We start from the raw sequence: 25,745 nt of genomic DNA, 5'->3' as shown, positions 1-25,745 counted from the left end.
GGAAGCCGTCAGCCATCTTTTGTGTGGCATGATATCTGGTTTTCCTTACTTTGCCCATTCTTTGTCGTGCCGAAGTAGTTCAGGCTTATTTCTGATTTTACGCAAGCGCTAAGGACTCACCCTTCCTTATAAAGCCTCTATTTGAAGAAGGAAGAAACGTTCAGGGGTTTGCCGCCTTCGCCCTTCTTGACGTGGCGGCTCCCTGAAGACTTCCGGTTTCCCGGCAGGCCCGGTGGGGGCTGAACTTCCGGCTTCACGACGCAGGCGTAGGCCGCACTTTTCGCTCTCTCTGGCCCGGCTCGCGACTGCCGCAGCCATGTCTTATCCCGCTGACGATTACGAGTCCGAGGTAAGGCTGGCCCTGCGCGTGAACCGGGCTCCCCGAAGGAGGCAGGGTCCTTTGGGTGCTGGGCCTCGCAGCGAGACGGTGTCCGGGCCTCTCTGGGAGCCCCGGCGGGCCGCGACCCGCTCCGCCTGCCTCCCTCCCTCCCTGCGGGCGCGGCCGTCACGCTGTCCCCAGCTGCTTGCTGCTGGCTCACCAGCCCCGCGTCTGCCCGCCCACTTCGCACGTCCGGTCGCCTCGTTCTCTTGTTTCCCCAGACCGGAGACAGAGGCTGCTTCTGGCACGTGTGTTTTTGTAATTTTGTAAAAACCCCACTGGTTCCCCCAGCCTCTTGCGCTTTGCGCTGCCTTCTATGTATCCGTAACATTGTATCGGGGTTTTGTTTATTCTCCCTTCTGTTTCAAGCGTGTGAGTTTCTCAAAGGCAGGGACTGTGTTCTGTGTTCCTCTCTTGTATACTTAGTACGCTGCTTGGCAGAAACATCCTCGAACGAACATTTTGGATTCACAATTTGGTGACTGTTGCCGTCTCTTTCCTTAATAGGCTGCTTATGATCCCTATGCTTACCCGGGCGACTATGATATGCACACAGGTGAGACCACGGACTTGTCTGGCTAGCTGGGCACTTCTGGGGTTTGGCACCTTTTTGAATGTCTCAGAACAGCTCTGACGGGCATCTATTAAACGCTGTTTCTCCGTGGTCCTGGTGTGGAGTCAGTTATTAGTTCTCTGAAGGAGGGTGGTATAGAGCTCCATAAACCAAGCCTTTTTCATGTTCCACCTCAAAGTCTCGGAAGGGAAGGCTTACTCTTCTGCCTGTGGTTTCCTTGTTAGACTCTTGGCTGAAGAAGAGAATCTTGCTGTGAAAATTCAAACCAAGGCCACGTGAAATCTTTCTTGAAGTTGTTGAGGGTTCCTGAAATGTGGTAGTGCATTGGTTTGACTTAGCATTTAGTAAGCGCCATGCGTTGTTGCAAGTGCATTGTCCAAAGTGTTTCATTTTGTCCTTACAACAGTTTTATAAAGTGCCTAAATTAAAGTTGTCTCCATTTGAAGGATGAGAAAACAGAGCAGAGAAGTTTAGTAACTTGCGCTGTTGTGTTGATAGAAAATGGCAGTCATTCATTCATTTATTCAAAAAGACGTTAAGTGCCTGCTGCTTACTTTCTCTTCTAACACATGTTTAATCCTGTGAGTACGCCTGAGTACAAGGTTCTTGCCCCTCAGCAGGCTTCAGGTTCTAGTGGAGGAAGCAGGTAATAAGCAAATCTGTAATTTTTTTTTTATGTTTTATTTATTTCTAGGAGAGAGAGAGACAGCGTGAGCAGGGGAGGGTCAGAGAGAGAGGGAGTCACAGACTGAAACAGGCTCCAGGCTCCGAGCTGGCAGTCAGCACAGAGCCCAATGCGGGGCTCGAACCCACGAACCGCGAGATCATGACCTATGCGAAAGTCGGATGCTTAACCGACTAAGCCACCCAGGCGCCCCAGCAAATCTGTAATTTTAAGTAGTGGCACGTTTTCTGAAGAAACAGGGCAATGGGATTGAGAGTGAGTTGGGGACAGTTATATTTTTGACTGCTTTAAAGGAAATTATATCCCATTTACAGACTTGAGTTTAATTTAGGGGATGGTCTTGCCCTTTTGTTTTGTGGTCCGTGCTGGTTTGAAAGCACTTGGTGAAGTATTTATCACATCCTACCTGTAGGGGACCCGAAGCAGGATCTGGCTTATGAACGTCAGTATGAACAGCAGACCTATCAGGTGATCCCTGAGGTGATCAAGAACTTCATCCAGTACTTCCACAAAACCGTCTCAGACTTGATTGACCAGAAGGTGTATGAGCTGCAGGCCAGTCGTGTGTCCAGCGATGTTATTGACCAGAAGGTGTATGAGATCCAGGACATCTATGAGAACAGGTACAGACTGATGGCCGAAATGACCCTCTTGATGGAGGGGACTGGCTTAGCGCTGCAGCCCCTGGAAAGGGGTACGGTTTAATCATTTCTCTGTAAGGAGAGTACCCGAGGGGTTTCTGTGACTCTTTGGGGGAGAGCTGTGATTTTGTTGGGTGTATTGCCGGAACGACAGGGCCTGAAATGACACCGCCATCAGTAATTCCAGCAGCAGTTTGTACGGCCTGTGTCAGGCAGCGTTCAGAAAGCTTTTCCTGTATTTACTCACTACTGTTTCACAGTGACCCTGTGAATTAGGTAGATTGTTTTCCTCCTCTTACGGATGAGGGAAACAGCACAGAAAGAATAAGTCACATGGCTAGTTGAATTTGAAGATGCACAGACCGATAGTGGAGCCTAATTTTTAAATTACTGCAGGACACTTTTTTCCCCCCCCTAACGTTTATTTATTTATCGAGAAAGAGAGAGAACGAAAGCGTGTGAGTGTAAGAGCGCACACGCGACTTCCAGGGGAGCTAGAGAATCCCAAGCAGGCTCTGCGCTATCAGCATGGAGCCTGACCGGGGGTGGGGGTGGGGATGGGACTGGATGGGACGGGACTCTGTCTCACAACTTGGGAGAGCATGACCTGAGTGGAAATTGATGAGTTGGACACTTAACCAGCTGAGCCCCCCCAGGTGCCCCAAGTTACCCCACTCCTTAATGCATAACAGAGTGAACCAGGCTTTGAGAGGCTGCTTCTGGTTTTGAGGGAATTGCCCTTGTGTCGTTAGCATTAGTCAGAGTCGGGATAGTCAGGAAGGACCTCACTAAGGAAATAGAATTTAAACAGTTCCTGAGAGCATGGGTGGACAAAACTAAGAGATAAAGTCTTATTGGATCAATGAATAGGATTAATCCCTGAACTGCTTTTTCCTTCATTCTCCCATTTTCCTAGTTAAAAGTGTTGTAGCTCGGTGCTGTCCCATAGAAATAATAATGTTAGCCGCATGTAAGAGTCTGTTTCATCAGCTGTGTTTAAAAAATATACAAAGAGGGGCGTTTGGCTGGCTCAGTCGGTGGAGCTTGTGACTCGGTCTCAGGGTTGTGAGTTTGAGCCCCATGTTGGGTTTAGAGATTACTTAAAAATAAAACCTTTTAAAAAGAAAAATAAGTAAAAAGAAACAGGAGAAATTAATTTTAATAGTTTATTTCAACAGCTAAAATATTACCACTCATAATCAGTATTAAACTGTTCATGAGTTATTTTACTTTTTTTGATGTTAAGTATTCTAAATCCCAGATTTTGTGTTTATAGCACGACTCCATTTGTATGTGTTAGAAATACTTGATTTCTATGTAAAGTTTTTTTATTTAAAAAATTTTTTTAACATTTATTTGTTTTTGAGAGTGAGAGACCGAATGTGAGCGGGGGAGGGCCAGAGAGAGAGGGAGACACAGAATCTGAAGCAGGCTCCATCCAGACTTCAAGCTGTCAGTACAGAGCCCAGTGTGGGGCTCCAACCTGTGAACCTTGAGATCATGACTTGAGCCGAAGTCAGATGCTTAACTGACTGAGCCACCCGGGTGCCCATGAATTTTTTTTAATGTTTATTTTTGAGGGAGAGAGACCAAGCGTGAACCGGGGAGGGGCAGAGAGAGGGAGACACAGAATCCGAAGCAGGCTCCGATCTCTGAGCTGTCAGCACGGAGCCTGACATGGGGCTCGAACTCATGAGCCGTGAGATCATGACCTGAGTTGAAGTCGGAACCCAGCTGACAGCCCCCCAGGTGCCCCATGACTGATTAAAAAAAAGGAGCACTTATCGTATTAAGAGTCGAGGTACAGAGTTGGGTTGAGTGAAGTTGTATATTTGGAGGGCTCCGGCCCTGGCTTTGTCTCTGTGATCTCTGCCGTGAGCCTGGGTCCTGATCTGTAAAATGTGAAGCGTTCCTCTTCCTGGGTCCTTCCTGTTTTGGACTTGTAGAATTCCTGTGCTTGGTTTTCAGCTGGACCAAGTTGACCGAAAGATTCTTCAAGAACACACCCTGGCCCGAGGCTGAAGCCATTGCTCCCCAGGTCGGCAATGGTAGGTATGAGCTCTTTGTGTTTTGCGTGCTGGATGGGGTCCAGTGACCAAGCATCACTAGGAGGCTCAGATGATCTGTGTCTTTTGCTCACTGTTTTGTTTCCCCAGGACTCGGTGCGTAGTACACCCTTAGTAAAGAACTTGAGAGGCGCATGGGTGGCTCAGTCGGTTAAGCGTCCCACTTGGGCTCAGGTCATGATCTCATGCTTCATGGGTTCAAGCCCCGCGTCGGGCTCTGTGCTGACAGCTCGGAGCCTGGAACCTGCTTCAGATTCTGTGTTCCCCCTCTTTCTCCACCCCTCCCCTGCTCACAGTCTGTCTCTGTTTCATTCAAAGAACTTCATTCAAAGAACTTGAATGAAGGCTGGGTAAACAGAGGGAACAGACACCTCTCACACGTGGTGAAGCTGAAATTGAGATCTTTGTCCTGACTCCCTTCCCTTTCCCTCTGTAATTTTGGGTCATTATAGTCGCTTGGGAACGGGCTCTCTTGAGGCTTCCTCCCACCTTTCGTTTTATGATGGTGGTATTTGTATATGGTGTGAGGTACAAAGATCCAGCACCACGCTTTCACATGTGGGTACCTAGCTCTCCCGGCGCCAGTTCTTGAAAAGACTATTTTTCCATTAAATTGTCTTGGCACCTTTGTTGAAATCGGTTATCATAAACGTGAGGGTTTAAGTCTGGACTCTGAGGTTTTAGGTTTTTTTTTTTTTTTTTAATGTTTTATTTATTTTTGAGGGAGAGAGATCACAAGCAGGGGAGAGGGAGAGAGAGACAGAATCTGAAGCAGGCGCTCCCGGCTCCGAGCTGTCAGCACAGAGCCCGACTGGGGCTGGAACTCATGAACTGGGAGATCATGACCTGAGCCAAAGTCAGTCGCTTAACCGACCGAGCCACCTAGGTGCCCCCGTATCTCCAGGATTTCCAAGACCACCCCCAGGTTTGGTGATTTGTTAGGAGGACTCGCAGGACGCAGGGTATAGTCATATCTGCTGCTAGGAGGATTTACAGCGAAAGGGTGTGGAGCAAAATCGGCCAAGGGGAAACCAGGTGACTGTTACCAGCCGCCCCGTTGCGAGGAGTCACCTGGGATGTGCTGCTCCTCCAGCAAGGACTTGGGCCGAGTGGAAAGTCGTCTGTTGGAGAAAGTGCTTACACACCTAGTGTCCAGGGATTTTATTGGGTGTTGGGTACGTGGGCACACCCTCTGCCTGGCATGCACCAAAATTCCAGACCCCAGAAGGAGAGCAGGAGTTCAGCCTGAACCATAGTGTGGCACGGTTTAGGCAGAGCAGACCAGTCTCATCAGGGTGGTGGGAACCTTCCTGAAATCCAGGTTTCCCGGATGCCAGCGAGGACCCGCTTGACTAGCCAAAGGATAGAAGTCTCAGACTTGCTTTGTTAGCTCTTTTTTGCTCGATGTCAATATCCGAACAGCTTTTTCTTTCTTTCTTTTTGATGGTTGTATCATGTTAATAGGATAAGTTCTTTAAAATAAGAGTTTAGGGCACCTGGGTGGCTCAGTCGGTTAAGCATCCGAGTCTTGATTTCGGCTCAGGTCACGATCTCTAGGTCATGGGATTGAGCCCTGAGTCAGGCTCTGCACTGGGCGTGGAGCCTGTTTGGGATTCATTCATTCATATTTTCTCTCTCCCTCCCCCTCCCTCTCTCCTCCTCCCCCTCTCTCCCTCCCCCTCTCTCCCTCTGCCCCTCATCTTTTTTCTTCCTCCTTGTCTTCTTCTTCTCACCCTCGCATGTTCTTTCTCTCTCTTTCAAAAAAATTAATATAAAAAATTAAATAGTATTTCTAAATAGAAGATACTCATGTTTGCAGTTCTTTTTTTTTAATTTCTTAATGTTTTATTTATTTCTGAGAGAGAGAGAGACAGTGTGAACAGGGGAGGGTCAGAGAGAGAGGGAGACACAGAATCTGAAACAGGCTCCAGGCTCTGAGCTAGCTGTCAGCACAGAGTCCGATGCGGGGCTCGAACCCACGAACTGTGAGATCACGACCTGAGCCGAAGCCGGATGCTTAACCGACTGAACCACCCAGGTGCCCCTCCTCATGTTTGCAGTTTTGATAGTGTAACATTGCTTTCTTGGGAGCTATTGCTGTTTATTTTTGTGTTGGTTTATTAAGCAACCAGATGGTAAGAGCTCTGAAATGGTGACGGGAAATGAGTGAATGAGATTAATAGATGAGGTTGAAAGGTGAATTTTCTTGTTGTGTGTACTCTTAACATGCGAGTGTTAAAATGTAGATGTTGTTTAGTCTTTTAAATCACGGTTATCCCTTCGCTCCCTTCAAAGGGCTAGAACTGCCTGAAGGCCCTCGTGGTTTTGTGGGTTCCTAAAGCACTCCTCTGCCGTCTCTTTCAGATGCTGTCTTCCTGATTTTGTACAAAGAATTATACTACAGACACATATATGCCAAAGTCAGTGTGAGTATCTAAGTGTCGTTGGCGTTTGTTTTAAACTGTGTCATTTTTGTGTTTAGAGCACGCTCACTGGTTTCTACTGGTTCGGTGTCCAAGAGGGGTGGGCATGTGTTCTGAGCGTTAAGAAATAACATGGGCGGGTTGGGGGGTGGGGGCAGCGTCTAGGTGGCTCAGTAGGTTAAATGTCTGACTTCAGCTCAGGTCATGATCTCACAGAACGCGGGTTCGAGCTCCGTGTCAGACCCTGCTTGACAGCACACAGCCTGGAGTCTGCTTTGGATTCTGTCTCCCTCTTGCTCTGCCTTTCCCTCTGCTCATCTCTGTCTCTCTCTCTCAAAAAAATCTTAAAAAAAAAAAACGACAGGGAATGATGGAATCCAGCAAGCTGGGTATCTGTTCCAGACAGACTGTAATAGGTCATAGCTTTGCTGTCCGTTTTAGCGTCTCCATCCCCACGGTTTCCGACTTGCATTCCTCACATCGGTTGGGCTGCAGGAGCCATCCTAACATTGTGTTCCTGAGCGCCTTCTGTCGCCTCTGCCTGCGATGCCCTTGCTCGTTAACATCAGCGCGTTGCCACGGAGCCTTCTCTCTGAAACCTACACGGAAGTGTCACCACGTGCCAAGCCTGGTGTGTGGCGCTTGGCCCGCGTCTCTCCTCTCACGCTCGCGGCGGTCCTGCCGAGCAGGTCAGCCTCAGTGCTGCTTCTCCACTTCCTGCAACTAGGGCGTGGCCGGACCCCTGGAGCTCGGGCCTTGTCACACCAATGTTGGTTCTGCCACACCGCCCCGGCCTGGGGCACCTGTTGGATTCTTCTCTGGTTTCTGAATTTTAGAATGTCTTACGTCTCTTAAAATACCACCTGTTTATACACAAAGTGACTAAACATCTCTCTTACGAGCCCCGGTCTCTGTGGATCCCTATTGGCGTCTCCAGCCACCTGCTGCACATCCCCACCGGGCTGTCTCCCAGCCATCGCAAGTCTGACCCACCCCAGACCCGAGGCTTATTTTCCCTCAAACCCTCTTCTTTCCGTGTCAGCTGGCTCGCAGATAAGACCGCCGTGCGTCCAAGCGACTTGGACCGAAAACCTCGGCTTCATTCTTGGCTTTTGTCTCACATGACTTCTAGCAAACCCTGTTCAGCTCTATCTTCAGTGTGCTTTCCTGAAGCCACACTCTTCTCTCACCGCCACCACTGTGCCACCCGGGTTCAAGGCATTACCGTCTCTTGCAGCGTAGCTGCTCACACGCTGTTTCCAGCCTTCCGCTGGAGTTCGTTCACAGCCGGGTCACCAACACCCTTTTGCAGCGTGGTCTTGCCATGTAGCGCCCTCCCTCCCGGCCCCACCGCAACTTCCTGTCATACTTAGAATATAATCCCAGGTCTCAGTCACGGTTCTGCCTGAACTGGCTTTCCCTCCTTTCTTGGGCTCCTGGCCGTACCCAGGCCGTACTCCTGGCCATACTTCAGAGCACATGTACGTCACTAGCTGGCATCGTATCGTTTGTTTACTGGTTTTTGTTTGCTGCCCCCGCCAGAGGGTAACTCTTCTCCAGGGCACGGACTTTACCTTGTTCGCCGCTGTAAGCCGGCGCCTCATCACCGACGGTGACAAGTTCATTGTTGGAGCGTGTGTGTGCACATGGAAGTGAAGGAGACTGGCACCACGAGCTCTCTCTTTGGAGTATTTCCGCCTTCTCACAGTTAATTCTCCTCCCTCTGAGGACCACTTGACCGGACTAGAGCTCCTACTTGGCCACGGGAGCCGCCACGAGTGGCAGCTGGGGGCATTCCCGTTGTCAGAGTAATGCAGAGGCCACGTTTCTCTGGCCTCCCAGGGAGAGCTCCAACTGCTTTATCTGGCAGAAAGTGAAGATTCCCTCCTACATCTGTACTCTATAGCTCCGGTACTTTGTGGGCTCGGCTGAGAGTCCAGCCCAGCCTATATAACATGGCTTCGTCGGGGAGACCAGGGCATCAGGACCCATAGTACAAGTGGTTTTACCACCTCTATTCTTTTTTTTTTTTTTTTTTTTAAAGATTTTATTTATTTCTAGGAGAGAGAGAGACAGTGTGAGCAGGGGAGGGTCAGAGAGAGAGAGGGAGTCACAGACTGAAACAGGCTCCAGGCTCTGAGCTGGCTGTCAGCACAGAGCCCGACGCGGGGCTTGAACTCACGAACCGCGAGATCATGACCTAAGTGAAAGTCGGATGCTTAACCGACTAAGCCACCCAGGCGCCCCTTACCACCTCTATTCTTACCTTCGGTCTGTAAGAAAGCTTTAGCAGAAGTTTGTTGATTCTGTAACTTCTTCATTAGGTACCACATGGGGTACGTTCATATATATGACCAGTTTTAAATCCTGGCGTGGTGGGGTATTCATTGAAAGAACACTTAGCTGTATGGGGCACTTTACAGAGTCTCATTCTACAGAGGCCTTGAATACCTCGTCAGAAGCTCAGTCAGTAAGCAGTGAGGCTAAAACTCCAGGGCCGTGTTCTTTCTCCCCGTTACAGATGACGTCATGTCATTCCCCAGCTCATAAATCTTCAGTGGTTCTCCCGTTGCCAGCAACATACAGTCTAGATTGGGGGTCGGCAGCCCTCATTGTAAAGGGTCAGATCGTTTTTTTGGCCCTGAGGCCATCACGCCCTCTTGATTCTGTTCCACTCTGCCTTTGTAGCAGCCGCAGACAGTGAGTGCAGGGCTCTGTTCCTGGGTAACTGTTTCTTCACAAAAACAGGTGATGGTGGATTTGCTGACCCCTCTGGCCTAGATTCCTGTTAGGCGCTGAAAGACCTCTACCTTCCCAGCCTGTTTGAGACCCGTGCAGCCTGGGGTAGCGTCCTGTGCTCTCACTATTCTTTGAGCGTTTTAATCTTACCTTTTTGCTTTTGTTAGTACCTTCCTTTTGTTAGTACTCTGAGCTGTCAGCACAGAGCCAGATGCGGGGCTCGAACTCATGAACCACAAGATCATGACCTGAGCCGAAGTCGGACCTTTAACTGAGACACCCAGGCGCCCCCAGTACTTCCATCTTCCTGCTTCACTCGACCTACATGCTTGTTCTTTAATGGGGTTGTTGCCATAAAACCTGATCATTACGGTCTGATACTCTGTGCCCCTTTGAACTGCTTTAGCTAGCTCTTCGTGTCTTCCTTCTGACTCAAGTGCCCTTTGTATCCTAAGGAGAGAGTAGGCATCAGTTCTCATGGATCATTAGATATTGTGGTAGGCCATGAGTAAAATACATTTATTTTATTTTTTAGTATTTATTTTGAGAAAAGTACGCATGCAAAAGGGATGGCAGAGAGAGGGGGAAGGAGAGAATCCCAAACGGTCTGGGGGGGAGCAGGGCTTGAACTGACAGACAGTGAGATCATGACCAGAGCTGAGATCAGGAGTCTGATGCTCAACTGCCTGGGCCACCCAGGCGCCCCGAGTAAAACACATTTAAATTAAACATCTGTCCTGATGTCTCCTTTCTTTGTACAGGGAGGGCCCTCGTTGGAGCAGAGATTTGAATCTTACTACAACTACTGCAATCTCTTCAACTACATTCTTAGTGAGTTTGAGTCTTGCCAACGGTGTGAGGCTATCGTGAGCCTCAGTACTGGCCTCTCGCTCTTTTTTTTTTTTTTTTTTTTTTTTTTAGCAGTCCCTTAATACGCAAGTGGAAGGGGGGGATGTCCTGTTATTTGTGGTCCTTTTAAGAGAAAAATTAGAAAATGCATTCTATACGTAGCCTTACTAAGCGGGCATAGTTTGCATCTGACTTTGCTGTGATCTCCCACGCAGATGCCGATGGTCCTGCTCCTCTTGAACTACCCAACCAGTGGCTCTGGGATATCATCGATGAGTTCATCTATCAGGTATCTGGCCAGCCGTGATCTCATTTGAAATAACTGTTCCAACAAAGGAGCAGCTGTTACCATTGTGTCGTTAAAAAGATGCTTGCGATAAAAATGTCCCCATCGCGGTGGGGGATATCCCCTGGTGGTGGTCCTCGGTGTCATGGTTTTCTGAAGAGTCAGCGAGGCATTAGAGCTCTCGGTGTCAATTTGGAAGTCAGCAGAGTTGAGCTGACCTTCACCAAGCTCTCACCTGACCTTGAGAGTTGGTCTGATAGGAAGAATAAAGGCTTTGGAGTCAGGTAGAAGTGAGTGGGGTCTCGTGTGGGGGCTCCTGCCGGTAGCTCTGTAAATTTGACGTGTTGTTTACGCCCTTCCAAGCTTTCCTTTCCTCTCCTAGAGAACAAATGTCATGTGCCTTGATTGTGACGTGAGTATACGATGGATAAGAATCAGAGAGAATAAAAAAAAAAAAGAATCAGAGAGAATATTAGCATCAGAGCAGAGGCAGTCCTGGCTTGGAGTGCTCCTGTGGAGGCCCTGCTAAGAACTGGGTGGGACGTCAAGTACAGCAGCTGTGTGGCCCAGGGGTACAATGTTCAGGTCTTGCTGTTCACTAACCTGGCACCTTGGGCAAATTAAGTTACTTAACCACATTGCCTCGGTTTCTCTGACATCAGGATTTGGGGGGACAGTTCCCGGAAATGACCTCTGAAGTGCTTAGTGCCGGGCCTGCCGCAGAGTAGTTCCTCGGCAGATGCTGCCTGGCAGTTATGATGGTCAGTGTTGTCATTCTTCTCCACCTTCTTTTAGCGCAGTTTTAGTCTTTAAAAACAATATAGACCTGAAAAACATAGAATAGTTGAATTTGGAAACATTTGTTTCCTGTGAGTTTTTATGAGGACTGGAGAGCTCTCACTGGGAATTTCAGGAGAAATCAGTTTCCTAATAAAGCTGTTATTTGAGCGGCCCAGACCAGAGAGATTTACAGAGTGCTGGCAAGTTGTGAGTGGTGGGCTGAGAAGGCCCTCCTAGGGCCCTTTGGGAGCGGCTTTCCTCTTAAGGCGAGGCTTCGGTGCCTTTTGCACAGTGAGGACCACACACCGCACTGGCCTCGTTTTTTGGCCCCATGGCTTGTGTCGGCCCCTTCTCTGGCATCACTTTAGAAGGTTGGTGGTCCTGTTGACTGACAGCAGGTCAGGGAGGATCATCCTGTGCTAAGGTGATTGCTTCATCCTGTTTAAGATTATCATAATCCCCTAGGTTTAGCTGGTGTTCTCTTAAGGGGCTTAAAACGCTCTCACTGGTAAGACTGGCTGGTGAGCGCCAGGTGGGATTCTGCCTGGCCAGGCAGATGTCACACGGGTAAGTGGCTCTTCCCACCACTCTGCTATCGTTTATTTTATTTTGTTTTATTTTTTTATTTTTTAAAATTATTTATTTATTTATTTTTATTTATTTATTTATTTTTTTAATTTACTTTTATTTTTTACAAATAGTTTATTGTCAAGTTGGTTTCCAGTTAACACCCAGTGCTCAACCCCACAAGAGCCCTCCTCCATGCACATCTCCCCCCTCCCCCCTACACCCATCAGTCCTCAGTTTGCTATCGTTTATTTTTATCAATACAGATACCATATGTTTAGATCGTTAGTGCTTATAAACACTGTCTATTTCAAACTGCAGGTAACATGTCTTCCTTGCCTTTGTGGAGGCCTCAGTTACCATTAGGAAAGATAGATACCGTATTCATGTTTCTCAGCCTTACGTACATATAAGAATACTCCATTTAAAAATGGTTTAATAACGTGTCATGTAATCTGTTATGATGGGGAGCACTTAACATGGTTACATGGAGACAGCTTTGTTTTTTTCTGCTCTACAAGATCTGGATGAACTACCCTTTTGGTGATGAACATGTGGGTTTCTAGTTTCCCCCGCTACAAATAGTGAGTCAGTAAATATCCTCGTTTACATTACACACAGGACTACCTCTAGAGATCACTAGGGATAGGGTTGTTGGTTGAAACCTATTTTCTCTTTATGTTTTTTTTTTTAAAAATCAGCTTTATTTAAAAAATTTTTTTTTAACGTGGGTTTTTTTTTTTTTTTTTTTTTTTTTTTTTTTTTTTTTTTTTTTTTTTTTTTTTTTTTTTTTTTTTTTTTTTNTTATGTGGTGAATCTGTTTAACTTTTAAAAGCTTTTTTTAATGTTTATTTCTGAGAGAGCGTGTGAGCAGGGGAGGGTCAGAGAGAGAGAGGGAGACACAATCCGAAGCAGGCTCCAGGCTCCGAGCTAGCTGTCAGCACAAAGCCCGACGCAGGGCTTGAACCCACGAACCGTGAGATCATGACCTGAGTTGAAGTCGGACGCTTAACGGACTGAGCCACCCAGGCGCACCTCAGTCAGCTTTATAGAGTCAAAATTTGCATCCAATAAAATATTGATTTTAAGCGAACCATCGATGAGATTTGATAAACGTGTACACCCCCACTGTCGAGAGTGTGCAGCCACTTTGGGTTTTAGGAACTAGGAACACCTTGCCCTCCCCAAGGGCTGTATCACAGTGCACTGCCGTCAGCAGCATTTGAGAGTTTTGTGCTGTGGATGTTACTGGTCTAATTTTTGTCTGTTTGATGGGAAAGAAAGGGTGATCTCATTCACATTTGCATTTCTCTGCTCTCTGAAGACATCAGGCACTTGCCCTGTTAATTACCCAGTCTTGCTTTCCTTTGACGTGATCATCAGTGTCCTTTGTCCATTTTTCTATTGGATTTTCTTATTCTTGCGGAATCTGTTCGGTATTCTGGATACGCTTCTGTTTACTGTAAATCTGGAAACATTTTCATGTGTTCTTAGAGGACACTGATATTTTGGGGTTGAAGAATATTCTCGGGTCGTCTAGGACCTAGGTTCTGGGTCGCTGGTTTCCAGACTTGGTGTGCACCACAGTTGACCCGGGAGCTTTTAAAAACGAATTGAATGGGTAGGTCACTTGTGCTGTTCCCTGGGTGACTGACAGGGCAGGCTCATTGCTGGAAACCATGCCTCAAAAATTGCCTGTGGGGTGGACCCTGTGTGTGCCCTGCGTGGGGTTAGGGACTGGGGTTGGTGCAGAGGTGACCCAGACTGGGTTCCTGTCCTAGGTGAATTAGCAGGCAAGTGCAGTAGGGAAGACACGTGTACAGACCCCTGCCCCGCCTCCACCGCGCCATCGTTCCTCCTGCCTTCGCGTGGCACGGCCACAGAGCAGTATGTCTACTACAGGCCACCTGGTCCTGAGCGCCGAGATGACTGCACGGTGACGCTCAGAGACTCAGTGACTTAAACACTTCTGTCTGGAGTCAAACACCAAACTGAATGTTTTTCCCACAAACCACTTTTCATCTTAAAGGTCTTTACCTACTTGAGGTCCAAGTAACATACTCAGTAGTGAACAAAATTCAGTTTAAAGCAAGATGGTTTTGCAAAAGCATGTAGCACACAGAACAGCTTAGGCTGAGAGGCGGTGGGCCCCGCGCCCCTCCCCCCCCCCCCCCCCCCCCGCGCAGGGGCTCTGTGCACCACTCCGCTTCTCTCCCTCCTTCCCCACAGTTTCAGTCATTCAGTCAGTACCGCTGTAAGACCGCCAAGAAGTCAGAGGAGGAGATTGACTTCCTTCGCTCCAATCCCAAAATCTGGAACGTTCACAGTGTCCTCAATGTCCTTCACTCCCTGGTAGACAAGTCCAACATTAACCGGCAGCTGGAGGTGTACACGAGTGGAGGTGAGTGCTGTGGGGGGTCGCCGCCGTACTGGGGTCGCGGGCTGTGCGGCCTGCCCTGCACCGGCCCTCGAGAGACCTGCGTTTGCAGGCACTTGTACTGTCTCCAGGGCCTTTGTTTAGATCGGCGATTCTCAGAGTTGTGGGTGTCGGGACCACTTTACAGTCTTTACCGCCAGGTTGAGCTGTGTGAATTTTGCCCCCGCCACAAGAGGGTCATTTTCGTAGATTGCTCTGGCGCCGGGTTCACGGAACAGAGCCCCAGGCACGGTGTGCAGTGCCGGGTCAGGTGAGGTGTAAGAGGGAGACCCGGCCTCACCTGCACAGGGAGCCGGCGAAGGGAGGAGGATCTCCACAGCCTGTTCTGTCTTTGTATTCTTCGCCACGACATCAGAACTTGCCAGTGGGGGGGTTCATACCTGTTAGTTGCTTGAGATTTCTGAAACCTTAGCGATGAACTTTTACGTTGTTATGTTAAAGTTTACTGATCTATCCTGCAGCTTGAATGGATCTATTTACCACTGCATGGATTGTAGAACACGAGTTCATGGAGTTAGAAAGATTCTCTAAACGTTGACAGATTTTATGTTACAATTAAAAAAAAATTTTTTTTTGATGTTTGTTACTTTTTAAGAGAAGGGGAGACAGGCTGGGGAGGAGCAAAGAGAGAGGGAGAGACAGAAACGGAAACTGCTCCAGGCCCTGAGCTGTCAGCACACAGCCCGTCGTGGGGCTTGAACTCATAAATAAACTGTGAGATCGTGACCTGGGCCAAAGTCCGATACTTAACGCACTGAGTCCCCCGGGCGCCCTTTACCAAGCAATTTTTAAATTTTTTTTTTTAATGTTTTTATTTATTTCTAGGAGAGAGAGAGAGAGACAGCATGAGCAGGGGAGGGTCAGAGAGAGAGAGAGTCGCAGACTCCAAAACAGGCTCCAGGCTCTGAGCTGGCAGTCAGCACAGAGCCTGACGCGGGGCTCGAACCCACGAACTGCGAGATCATGACCTAAGCGAAAGTCGGACGCTTAACCGACTAAGCCATCCAGGCGCCCCTACCAAGCAATTTAAGACCACATCGTTACTTCTGTCACCACCCCATCAGCTCAGTCTTTACCTGGGAGCTGTTGAACTTAGGGAGGCAGATCCAGTCTGTGAGGTTAAGTTTTGCATAACAGCTCTCATTTTCGTTGGCAGTGAGGTGAGCGCTGTCCGTTTGTTGTCGAAGTGTAACAGGCTCACTTGGTTCACTTTTGGAACATGTCTGCTAAATACCAAATCTAAATAGCCGTAATGTGCGTGCCAGTCATTCTTTCAAGGAAAAATCATGTTTTGTGAAAGAAGCGGCTGGTTCTTGCACCACGTGTGAGGCAAAGGTGCAGGAAGTGCGGCGCCTCAGCGGCTTACGCTGAGGTGGCGGTAGTTCCAGCCACCGTTGTTCTCGTGTGTTCGGTGCAGGCGTCAGTTCAGTGAGGAAGACAAATCGCATCTCCGTGTTACTAGGAAAATAGCTTTGACCTCCCGAGCTTCCTGAAAACAGTGGCCTCGATGAGTAACTGCTCCTGATAAATGGGACCATCTCGGGATTCTTAGGGGTCTTGAGGCCAAAAAACTGCCACCCCACTCAGGCAGCCCCTGGTGGTAACCCTAAGACTACTGTAAAGCCCAGGAGTCCTGGCTGGCTCAGCTGGTGGAGCATGTGACTCTTTTTTTTTTTTTAAGTTTTATTTATTTTTGAGACAGAGACAGAGTACGAGCTGGGGAGGGGCAGAGAGAGAGGGAGACACAGAATCCAAAACAGGCTCCAGGCTCTGAGCTGTGGGACGCTTAACTGACTGAGCCACCCAGGCACCGCAGAGCATGTGACTCTTGATCTCAGGGTCATGGGTTCAGGCCCACTCTGGGCATAGAGCTTACTTTTAAAAAAAAGAACAGGTTATCAGGGCAGATGACTACTTCTTGGTATTTCTTTGAAGGCCGTGATTGTTTGTTGCAGGAGCTTTAGAGGCCGCTGGTATGTGGAGAGTTCACGGAGTGACGTTCAAGGCTCAGGCTTACCTGCTTCCACCTGCCCTTGCGGAAATGTTCACGGTGTCTGTTTCCCCCAGGTGATCCCGAGAGCGTGGCCGGGGAGTATGGACGGCACTCCCTTTATAAGATGCTTGGGTATTTCAGTCTGGTGGGGCTCCTGCGTCTGCACTCCCTGTTGGGGGATTACTACCAGGCCATCAAGGTGCTGGAGAATATCGAACTGAATAAGAAGGTGATTACCTGTTCCTGTCCCCCCCACCCCCACCCTTCCCGAGCCAGGGAGTCCACTTGCAGAGAAACTCTGATCTCTTAGGATACATTTCAGGAAGGAAAAAGGATTCTTCCCCAGGCCAGTTGAAAATTGAGAACTGGGGGAACCACCGTGCAAGGTGCTTTCTCTTTGTTGCTTAGTAACACTTGGACTCCTCAGCAGTCTTTGATTCTGTTTTCAAAACAGAACGGTAATGGCAGATTTTTACTATTCAAGTTTCACTAGTTAAGGAATTAGCAAAAGATTTAGTTCTAAGATGGTTAGATAATGGTGATTAGCTGTGGTGAGTTTTTGTTAGCCACAGAAAAATTGGTGCCTTTTTGGCACACGTGCGAGTGTGTGTGTGAGAGAGAGAGAGAATCGTCTTTATCTGTTAACAGTCTTTATCTGTTCCTTTATCAAGTTTATCTGGAAAAGCAAGGAGTAGAAAGCAAGGAATAATACATAACTGAGGTATAGAGGGATTTGGATCTGAAAGAGATTTTAAGGTTACCTGATTCATTTCCACCCCCCACCCGCCTTTTTTTTAAATCCCTAACAAAATGGAGTCCTCAGGTCGCATAACTTCATTGGTAAATGGTGTGGTCGGCCCTCAGGGCCTCTGACTCGAGCCAGGACTTCCTCCGGGTAGCTCAGGGCCTCAACAAGGGGCTTCCACTGCTGTTGACCCTGGGCCCCGCCAGCCTCCAGACTCTCTGCGGGGTGGCGTGGGTTGGGAGCTCATGGCTGCCTCTGCCTTCCTCCGCAGAGCATGTATTCTCGGGTGCCCGAGTGCCAGGTGACCACTTACTACTACGTCGGTTTCGCATATTTGATGATGCGTCGCTACCAGGATGCCATCCGGGTCTTTGCCAACATCCTCCTCTACATCCAGAGGACCAAGAGCATGTTCCAGAGGGCCACGTACAAGTATGAGATGGTAAGGGCCCCTTGGCACCCAGGCCGGTGGTTGGGGACCTGCCATCAGGATTGTTGCTCGTCGTGGGCCTTTTCAGGCCGGCGTGCTCCGAGTTCCTTCTTCTGTACCTGTTATGTGAGATCGTTTGACAAGAGGGATGATATCTTTTACTTTTGTCCGGCAGTAGTGCCCACATTTGTTCAAAAGCAGTTTGCTGAGTTTTCACTGGACTCTCAGTGTCTAGAAATGAGTTAGATGTGGGTGCGACCCTCAGGCAGTTTGCCGTGGAGGAGGGTGGGCCCAGGACGCACTGAGGGAGCAAAGGTGCGGAGACTTAGAAGTTTGGTGAGGTAGCAGCACAGTGGGCTCTCTTCGGGGCAGGGAGGGGCGGGGGGACGGTAGTCAGATAGGGGGGTCAGGTTCGGCAGTAGTCTTTGCGTTTCATCTTTATAGGCGCTACAGTGCCATCAGAGTTTCTGGGTGACTTGGTCACAGGTAGCGTGGGAGGACTGGTGAGGTGGGGGGTGGTCCAGGGAGGGGGAAGGAGGCCCCAGCGAAGAACGCGAGAGTCGGCTCAGGAGGACCTGGGAGTGGGGTTGGGAAGGTCAGTGGAGCTAGAGGGCACGTGGGGAGAGACTTCGGGAAAGTGAACTGACTCGGGAGGGTGTTGGGGTGATGTTGGCAGCAGGGACCCCAGAAAGTCCGTGTCCTTTGACCTTGCGCCGATTTGTCCCCCCTCCCCCAGATCAACAAGCAGAACGAGCAGATGCACGCGCTGCTGGCCATCGCCCTCACCATGTACCCCATGCGGATTGACGAGAGCATCCACCTGCAGCTGCGGGAGAAGTACGGGGACAAGATGCTGCGCATGCAGAAAGGTGACCCGCAGGTCTACGAGGAGCTCTTCAGCTACTCGTGCCCCAAGTTCCTGTCGCCCGTGGTGCCCAACTACGACAACGTGCACCCCAACTACCACAAGGAGCCCTTCCTGCAGCAGCTGAAGGTGTTCGCCGACGAGGTGCAGCAGCAGGCCCAGCTCTCCACCATCCGCAGCTTCCTCAAGCTCTACACCACCATGCCCGTGGCCAAGCTGGCCGGCTTCCTGGACCTCACGGAGCAGGAGTTCCGCATCCAGCTCCTGGTCTTCAAGCACAAGATGAAGAACCTGGTGTGGACCAGCGGCATCTCTGCCCTAGATGGCGAATTTCAGTCCGCCTCCGAGGTGGACTTCTACATTGATAAGGTACGGCTGGCCCCCCACCCCACCCCCCTGTTCGTCCAGTCAGCGGTAACTGTTGACCAGGCGCTCCCTGCTCTGAGCCTTTGGGACTTCGCAGTGAACAGAATCGACCGAGGTGTCTGCCCCAGGACTGACGTGCTAGCGTGAAAGCAGTAGACGTGCAAGCACGATGCTGGAGCAAGCCAGGAAGTAGGTGTCAGTGCGAAATGAGCAAGCCTCTTGAAGAAATTGTAAAGCGAGTGCCCCGGGGAGGGAACATATGGTGTCAGAGCTCCGTACGGTTTTGTTTTGTTTCGTTTTGGTTTGTTTTACATAAAGAGTTAAAGTCGTGATGAAAGACCTTCCAGAAAGTTACAGACTTTATGTTACGTGCAGGGCTTTATGGCTTTAATCTTACAGGAATCGGCGACTTCTTTTTTCTTTTTCTTATCTTTATGTTTGGAATGGTCTTCCTTTTTTTCCTTTTTTTTTTTTAAACAAAGCAGATGTACAGAGTGTGCTTGGGGCAGAAATAGAACCCGTGCTTTGAGGTTTCGCCAAGTCGTTTTGACCTTAGGTTTAAGTATAGCTTCCCTGAGAGCCCAGGAACGGGGCCCACAAATGTGGAAAGTTGAAAATTTTCCTTTATTTTATCACGGGTTTGAGTTTGCTGAATGCCACGCGGTTACTGGTAGTGGCGGTGGAAGGCGGAGGGCATAGTGCTAAATAAATAAGGTCCTCGGATGGCCTCTGTTGAGGAAGTGAAATTGAAGCTAAGACTTGGAGGAGGTGAAGAAATTAGCCAAACACATATCTGGGGGAAACAGCGTTCTGAGTAGAGGGAGCAGAGAGGCCCTGGGGCAGGAGCGAGCACAGTCAGTTGGAGGGACAGCCTGCGTGTGGCCGGAGTGGCCGGCGAGAGGCGGCGGTGGCAGAAGAGAGGATTGGAGAGGAAAGGGGGTGCTGTGGCATCGTCCGCCCTTGTCCTCTCTGTTCTGGTTAATGTTGTTTGGATTTATTGTTCTGTCCCTGTTAATCTCAGCTCTGTTTTTGCTTTCTGTAATTTTTTTTTTTTAATTTATGGTTAAACGTTTCCTTATGTGCCTTTTTTTTTTTTTTTAATTTTTCTTAAATGTTTTATTTATTTCAGAGAGCGAGAGAGAGCGAGCGCAAGCGTGTGAGCAGGGGAGGGTCAGAGAGAGAGGGAGACACAGAATCTGAAACAGGATTCAGGCTCTGAGCTGTCTGTCAGCACAGAGTCTGACGTGGGGCTCGAACCCATGAACTGTGAGATCGTGACCTGAACCAAAGTTGGATGCTCAACTGACTGAGCCCCCCCAGGTGCCCCTGTGCCTTTTTTTTTTTTTTTAAAACCCCAGGCCGACCATTCTCTTAGAGGGGATTTGCTTTTGCCTCTTCCAGGTGTCTGGGGAGATGATCGGTCCGGGACCGCCCTGGACCAAAGCCTCGGGTGCCCGAGGCCCACCAGGCAACAAGCCCAGGCTGCGGCTGCAGATTGTCAGGAGAGTCCCCGCGTGTTTATAATGTCTTGGGGATGGGCCTCTGTCTTTATGCTCCTCGGCCAACTTGGTGAGCTTCGCTTGGTGTCTGGAGGAGTGGCAGTTCTGTCCTGGTCCGCTGCCAGCTTGAGGCTGTAGTCCTTCGGGGCCCCAGCGGCCTGTGGAGGGGTTCCCGTAAGACGCCCCAGCCTTGGTTTGTCCCCTCTGTGCAAGTCGTCTAGGATTGAGCAACACATGTCTTTAGCGCAGAGGGGGCTTCTGTGTTTTGCTGAGGATGCTTTATCTAAGTAGCTCTGTATTCTCTTGTCAGCTCTTTGATGTTATGAGGAGGTATAAAAAAAATTTTTTTTTAATGTTTATTCATTTTTGAGAGACAGAGACCGAACACAAGGGAGGGAGGGGCAGAGAGAGAGGGAGACACGGAATCTGAGGCAGCTCCAGGCTCTGAGCTGTCAGCACAGAGCCGGACACGGGACTCGAACCCACAAACCATGAAATCACGACCTGAGCTGAAGTGAGATGCTTAACTGACCGAGCCACCCAAGCCCCCCTGATGGTATGAGAAAGATTTTGAAAATCCTTGTGTATTTTTAGTTAAGAAAGTATGTATTGGTCTAAACATACTATTTCTTGGCAGTTTTTTTAAGGTATAATTTGTATGACGTAAACTTCACCCTTTTAAAGGTCTAATTCCAGGGGCGCCTGGGTGGCTCTTGATTTTGGTCAGGTCATGACCTCACAGTTTGGAAGTTTGAGCTCGGGTCCCGTGTTTGGCTCTGCGCTGACAGCAAGGAGCCTGCTTGGGATTCTCTCTCCCTCTCTGTCTGCCCTTCCGTGGCGCGTGTGTGCGTGCACTCTCAAAATAAATAAATAAAGCTTTTTAAAAAGGGGTAGAATTCATGGTTTTTAGTATACTCACGGTGTCACACAATCATTTCTACTCTCTAATTCTGCAGCATTTCCAGTATCCCTGAAAGAAACTCACTACTCATTAGTCCTTCCCAGTTCCTCCTGTCCCCTAATCCCTGGCAAACTGTGATCTGCTGTCTCTGTGGATTTATCTTTTTTTTTTATTCTTTTAAGTTTGTTTATTTGTGGGAGAGAGAGCAGGCATAGCAGCGAGGGAGGGTCACAGAGAGAGGGAGAGAATCTCCAGCAGGCAGGCTTCACGCTGTTAGCACAGACCCCACATGGGCCTAGATTCCACGAACTGGGAACTACGTCCTGAGCCGAACCCACCAAGCCACCCAGGTGCCCCTGGATTTGTCTATTGGTATTTCCTATGTGTGGAATCATAAATATGTGGCCTTTTGTGTTTGACTTGTTTCATTGAACAAGTTTTCATGTTTCATCCAGGCTGTAGCATGTGTTAGCACTTTATTCCTTTTTAAGGCCAAAAAACACTCTACCCTGTGGATACACTGCTTTATTCAGTCATTCGCCAGTTGATGGACATTTTCACCTTTTGGGTGTTGTAGACAGTGCTGCTGTGAATCTTTGTGTGAACATAATCTCTTGGGTGCATACCTGCTTGTGGAATTGCTGGGCCAATTTGGGTAGTTTGTTTTGAAAGCTCATTTTGCTAAACCAAACCGTGTCACTCAGAGTTTATGACTTTTGGAAGCCTTGATGTTTGGCAGAACTTAACTATCCCTGACATGAACCGAAAGCAGAAACACCCCAGCAGTGGAAGTTTTCCAGTGTTTTAGTCAATGCTTTTAAATATCTGAACTGGGGCGCCTGGGTGGCTCAGACAGTTGAGCATCCAACTTCAGCTCAGGTCATGATCTCAACGGTTCGTGGGTTTGATCCCCGTGTCGGGCTCTGTGCTGACAGCTAGTTCAGAGCCTGGAGCCTGTTTCGGATTCTGTGTCTCCCTCACTCTCTGACCCTCCCCTGCTCGTGTGGTCTCTCCCTCTCTTTCTCTCTCAGAAATAAATAAAACATTAAAAAAATTTTTTTTAATAAATAAGTAAAAATCAGAACTGTCCCTTGAAGCATTGCATCAACTGCCGAAAGTTGTTTTTGAGTTTATTCCCAGTACCTGACATACACACATTCGGTGGCAGTGTCGGTAACCTGGTCCATCCCTCTGTCATCTCTCTGTGACCCAGCTGAACTAGTCCCAACTATCTGGGTGGTCTTTCATAAAATACTTCTCCCGGGGCGCCTGGCTGGCTCAGTCAGTACAATAGGCTACTCTTGGGCTCAGGGTTGTGAGTTCAAGTTCCCCGTTGGCATGGAGGTTTCTGTGTGTGTATAAAGTAATATGTGTATTCAGTAACATGTGCATGCGTATACATACACACGTAGAAGTAAACACTTCTCCCAAGAATTAGCCACTTGGTTATTACAAATAAAGTTTTGTCATGAGGTTATTTTTGTATTAATATTGATAATATGATTTATAAGTTCCTATAAGAAGAAGTTTTCGGGGATATTTTCTTTTGTGCCTCTTACGATTCAGTTCATCTTTGGCAAAATGCTGCTTTCTGTTTTGTTTTGTTTTCAGTAAAGATTTTATTTTTGAGTAATCTCGACATCCAGCCTGAGGCCCGAACTCCTAACCCAGGATCAAGAGTCGCATGTTCCACTGACTGAGCCAGCGAGGCCCCTGCCTTCTGTTCTTCTGGCTTTTCTTTTTTCATCCTTGACTTGAAAAAGTCCCATCAAAGAGATTCAGAAAGTTCTTGGGTCTTAACCTAGATTATGTAGGAATTTACAAGTAAATTGATGTTCAACCACATTTGAGCTAAAACACGCAGTTTAACATCTGGACTAATTTGCAACCTTACTACACTCCTAAACAGTGTTCAGGGTAAAATGCTGAGGGCGCCTGGCTGGCCCAGTCCGTGGAGCGTGTGACTCTTAATATCAGGGTTGTAGATTCAAGCCCTTGTTGGATGTAGAGTTTACTTAAAAATAAAATCTTAAAAAATAATAATAATAGTGTTTTAAATGTTCTTAGTACGGAAAGATTCATGTTCGTTAAAAAAAGAAAAAACAAAACCTTGAAAGTAAAAAATAAGTGGAGTGCCTGGGTGGCTCAGTCGTTTGAGTGTCCAACTCTTGATTTTGGCTCAGGTCATGATCCCAGGGTTGTGGGATTGAGCCCTGCGAGCTGAGCCTGGCGCCTGCTTAAAATTCTGTCTCTGTCTGTCCCTCTCCCTCCCTCTCCCCTCCTCCCCTTCCCCCCAGCTCATGGGTGCAGTTGTGCTCACTCGCTTCCTCTCTCTCTCTCTACGTCTCTCTCTCTCTCTCTCTCCGAAATAAAAAAATTTAAAAGGGAGAAAATCAACTATCTAGAAAGGAAGAGCTGCTATCAGCAGGACCCCCCCCCCCAACACACACCCCCATTTGCTTTTAGAAAGCACCCTGGGGGGTTGTCAAGCCCTTAGCAGCATGGTTACTTCAAGTCCATGAGTGGCTCTGCCTCACTGCTCCTGTCTGATCTTTTTCCACAGGACATGATCCACATCGCAGACACCAAGGTTGCCAGGCGCTATGGGGATTTCTTCATCCGGCAGATTCACAAATTTGAGGAGGTGAGATGGCTGAGAGCGTGGTGTGTGGGCGGGGGACAGAGGTTAGGGACTTGGCTGTGGAGTTAGGAGATTTTTTAATGTTGCATTGCAAGAAAGCCCCACGTTGGCCCTGCAAGCTTCCGAGCTAGACTGGCTGGCTGCTTGGGGTTTGGGTTTGGGGCCCGGCCTGTAGCACCCGCTGTGTCAGCCTTCTCCAGAGCATCTCTTTCCAAGATCTCTCTCTGCGGGTGGCCAGCTCTCCTCTCCCTCCCTGGTATTTCCTAATATGGGTGGATTCGAGGCCTGCTCTCACCCATCCCTCCCCATTTGGCAGTTACTCTCGTAGACAGGTCTGGCCAGTTTCTGCAGGCAGAGGACAGGAAGCTGTGTTTTGACAGACTTGGTGCGTTCCACATCTTGTCCTGGGAGAGGTCTCATGGGCCAGGCCAAACTCTAGGAGGGGGCAGAGGGCAGTGTGCAGCGGGGTGGGGGTGGGGGGGGGTCGCTTCCTGGCCACAGCTGCAGCCACTTCGTCCTGGCGTTCGGAGTCCTCCAGCAGGGGTCACTGTTGCGCTCTAGCCTGCACCACCAGGCCCCGGCAGGTTTAGGCACCCTGAGTCCTGTGTGTGTAAAATGGGTCGAGCCATATAGAGAGAGGGTGTGTGTGTGTGTGTGTGTGTCGTGCGTGAGGGCAGGTAGAAGAACACTCTGTGAATTAATTGCGCGCGGCCACCGGTGTCAGGAGTGGAACAACCTAACTGGGGCTTTGTACACACAGGGCACAGGGCGGACACCTGTGTCCGCACCCGAGATGCCCTTCCCTGCCTCCGAGGGGCGACCTGGGGGGCGTGCCTGGTGCTCATGGCACCAGAGGACCAGGGTCGGTGAAATCTCCACAGCTAACTTTGCTTTTCTCTTTCTTCTAGCTCAATCGAACCCTGAAGAAGATGGGACAGAGACCCTGAGTGCTTTCACACGCTTGCTAGTCGGGAGCCTACTCCGATGTCTTTGTAGGTGGGGTGTCCTTTTGTCACCGTGAGGCCTTCGCCTAGAGCAGCCATCAGCCATTCAGCTGAGTTGAAGTTTATTTGAATTAAGGACTGAAATGTTTTAAATAGGTCTCAGTAAAAGATCTTCTTTGGAGCCAGATTTGTCATCCATTCCTTGGTGGGGGGAAACTGCGGCGGAGGGCAGCAGGATGTGATTTCCTGTGATTTTTCTCCTGATGTATCACTTAACTGATATTTAAATTGAACTCACGGTTTGTGGGACATTTTCACAGTCGGTATCTGATTAGCCCCTCCCAAGAATCCTGAGAGCATTGGTGACCTGTCACGGTTTGCATGCGTGTTAGCTGGGGTCCTGGGTCTTGGGAAGAAACTTGGGCCCCCTCCTCCTATCCTGAACCTGAACCTGAACTGTGCTAAGAGGAGGCTGTGTGTGCTGCCCACGCCTAATGGCGTGGCTTCAGCGATAGCCCCCCCCCACTTCGCTGGTGAGGAAATGGACTCAGGTCATAAAGTGACTTGATCAAGGTCAAATAGTTACAAAAGATCCGGGACTCGGCTCCAGATTACTTTTTTCTACCATCTTCTGCGACCTGTGTCTTTCATTCCTCACAGTGAAAACCTTGACCTGTGTTGTGTGCGGCCACTCCCTCCATCTGTGAGTTTGATGCAGCTGCTTGTCAGCACCTGTACGGCCAGTCACAACTGAGCTGGGTCTAGTTTTCACTCTCTGCCATTTCTTCCTTAAACGCCCATGTAGGATCTGTCGCCTTGGGGACTTCTCTGAGAAGGCCGCCTCCAAATCTAGCAGTCCACGCTGTTGTCAGAACCCATTTCTAATCTTCTGCCAGGGCACAGATAACACAGATCTGTGGTAGTTGAAAACTTCA

General features: G+C 49.0%; 1 protein-coding gene across 2 annotated transcripts; it reads left to right on the top strand.

Annotated features, from left to right (window-relative positions):
- The first annotated feature begins 245 nt into the window (after positions 1-245).
- EIF3L (eukaryotic translation initiation factor 3 subunit L) lies at positions 246-24,995 on the top strand. Of its 2 annotated transcripts, XM_039246118.1 has the most exons (13): positions 246-349; positions 887-935; positions 2,051-2,261; positions 4,248-4,327; positions 6,710-6,771; positions 10,269-10,338; positions 10,572-10,645; positions 14,219-14,390; positions 16,494-16,648; positions 17,436-17,606; positions 18,331-18,828; positions 23,789-23,869; positions 24,775-24,995. In XM_039246118.1, the coding sequence occupies exons 1-13, from the start codon at positions 317-319 to the stop codon at positions 24,811-24,813; spliced, it is 1,695 nt and encodes a 564-aa protein (XP_039102049.1). In that variant the 5' UTR covers positions 246-316; the 3' UTR covers positions 24,814-24,995. The 2 variants fall into 2 exon arrangements, with proteins under 2 accessions (XP_039102049.1, XP_039102051.1); XM_039246120.1 differs by lacking the exons at positions 246-349; positions 887-935; positions 4,248-4,327 and having other exon boundaries at positions 2,183-2,261.
- Positions 24,996-25,745: the final 750 nt, after the last annotated feature.

This window comes from Hyaena hyaena, unplaced genomic scaffold (genome assembly GCF_003009895.1).
Source record: "Hyaena hyaena isolate Hyena2069 unplaced genomic scaffold, ASM300989v1 scaffold_280, whole genome shotgun sequence".
NCBI lineage: Eukaryota > Metazoa > Chordata > Mammalia > Carnivora > Hyaenidae > Hyaena > Hyaena hyaena.
Note: the sequence above shows the minus strand (reverse complement) of the source record. Positions and strands in the feature narration are given on the sequence as shown.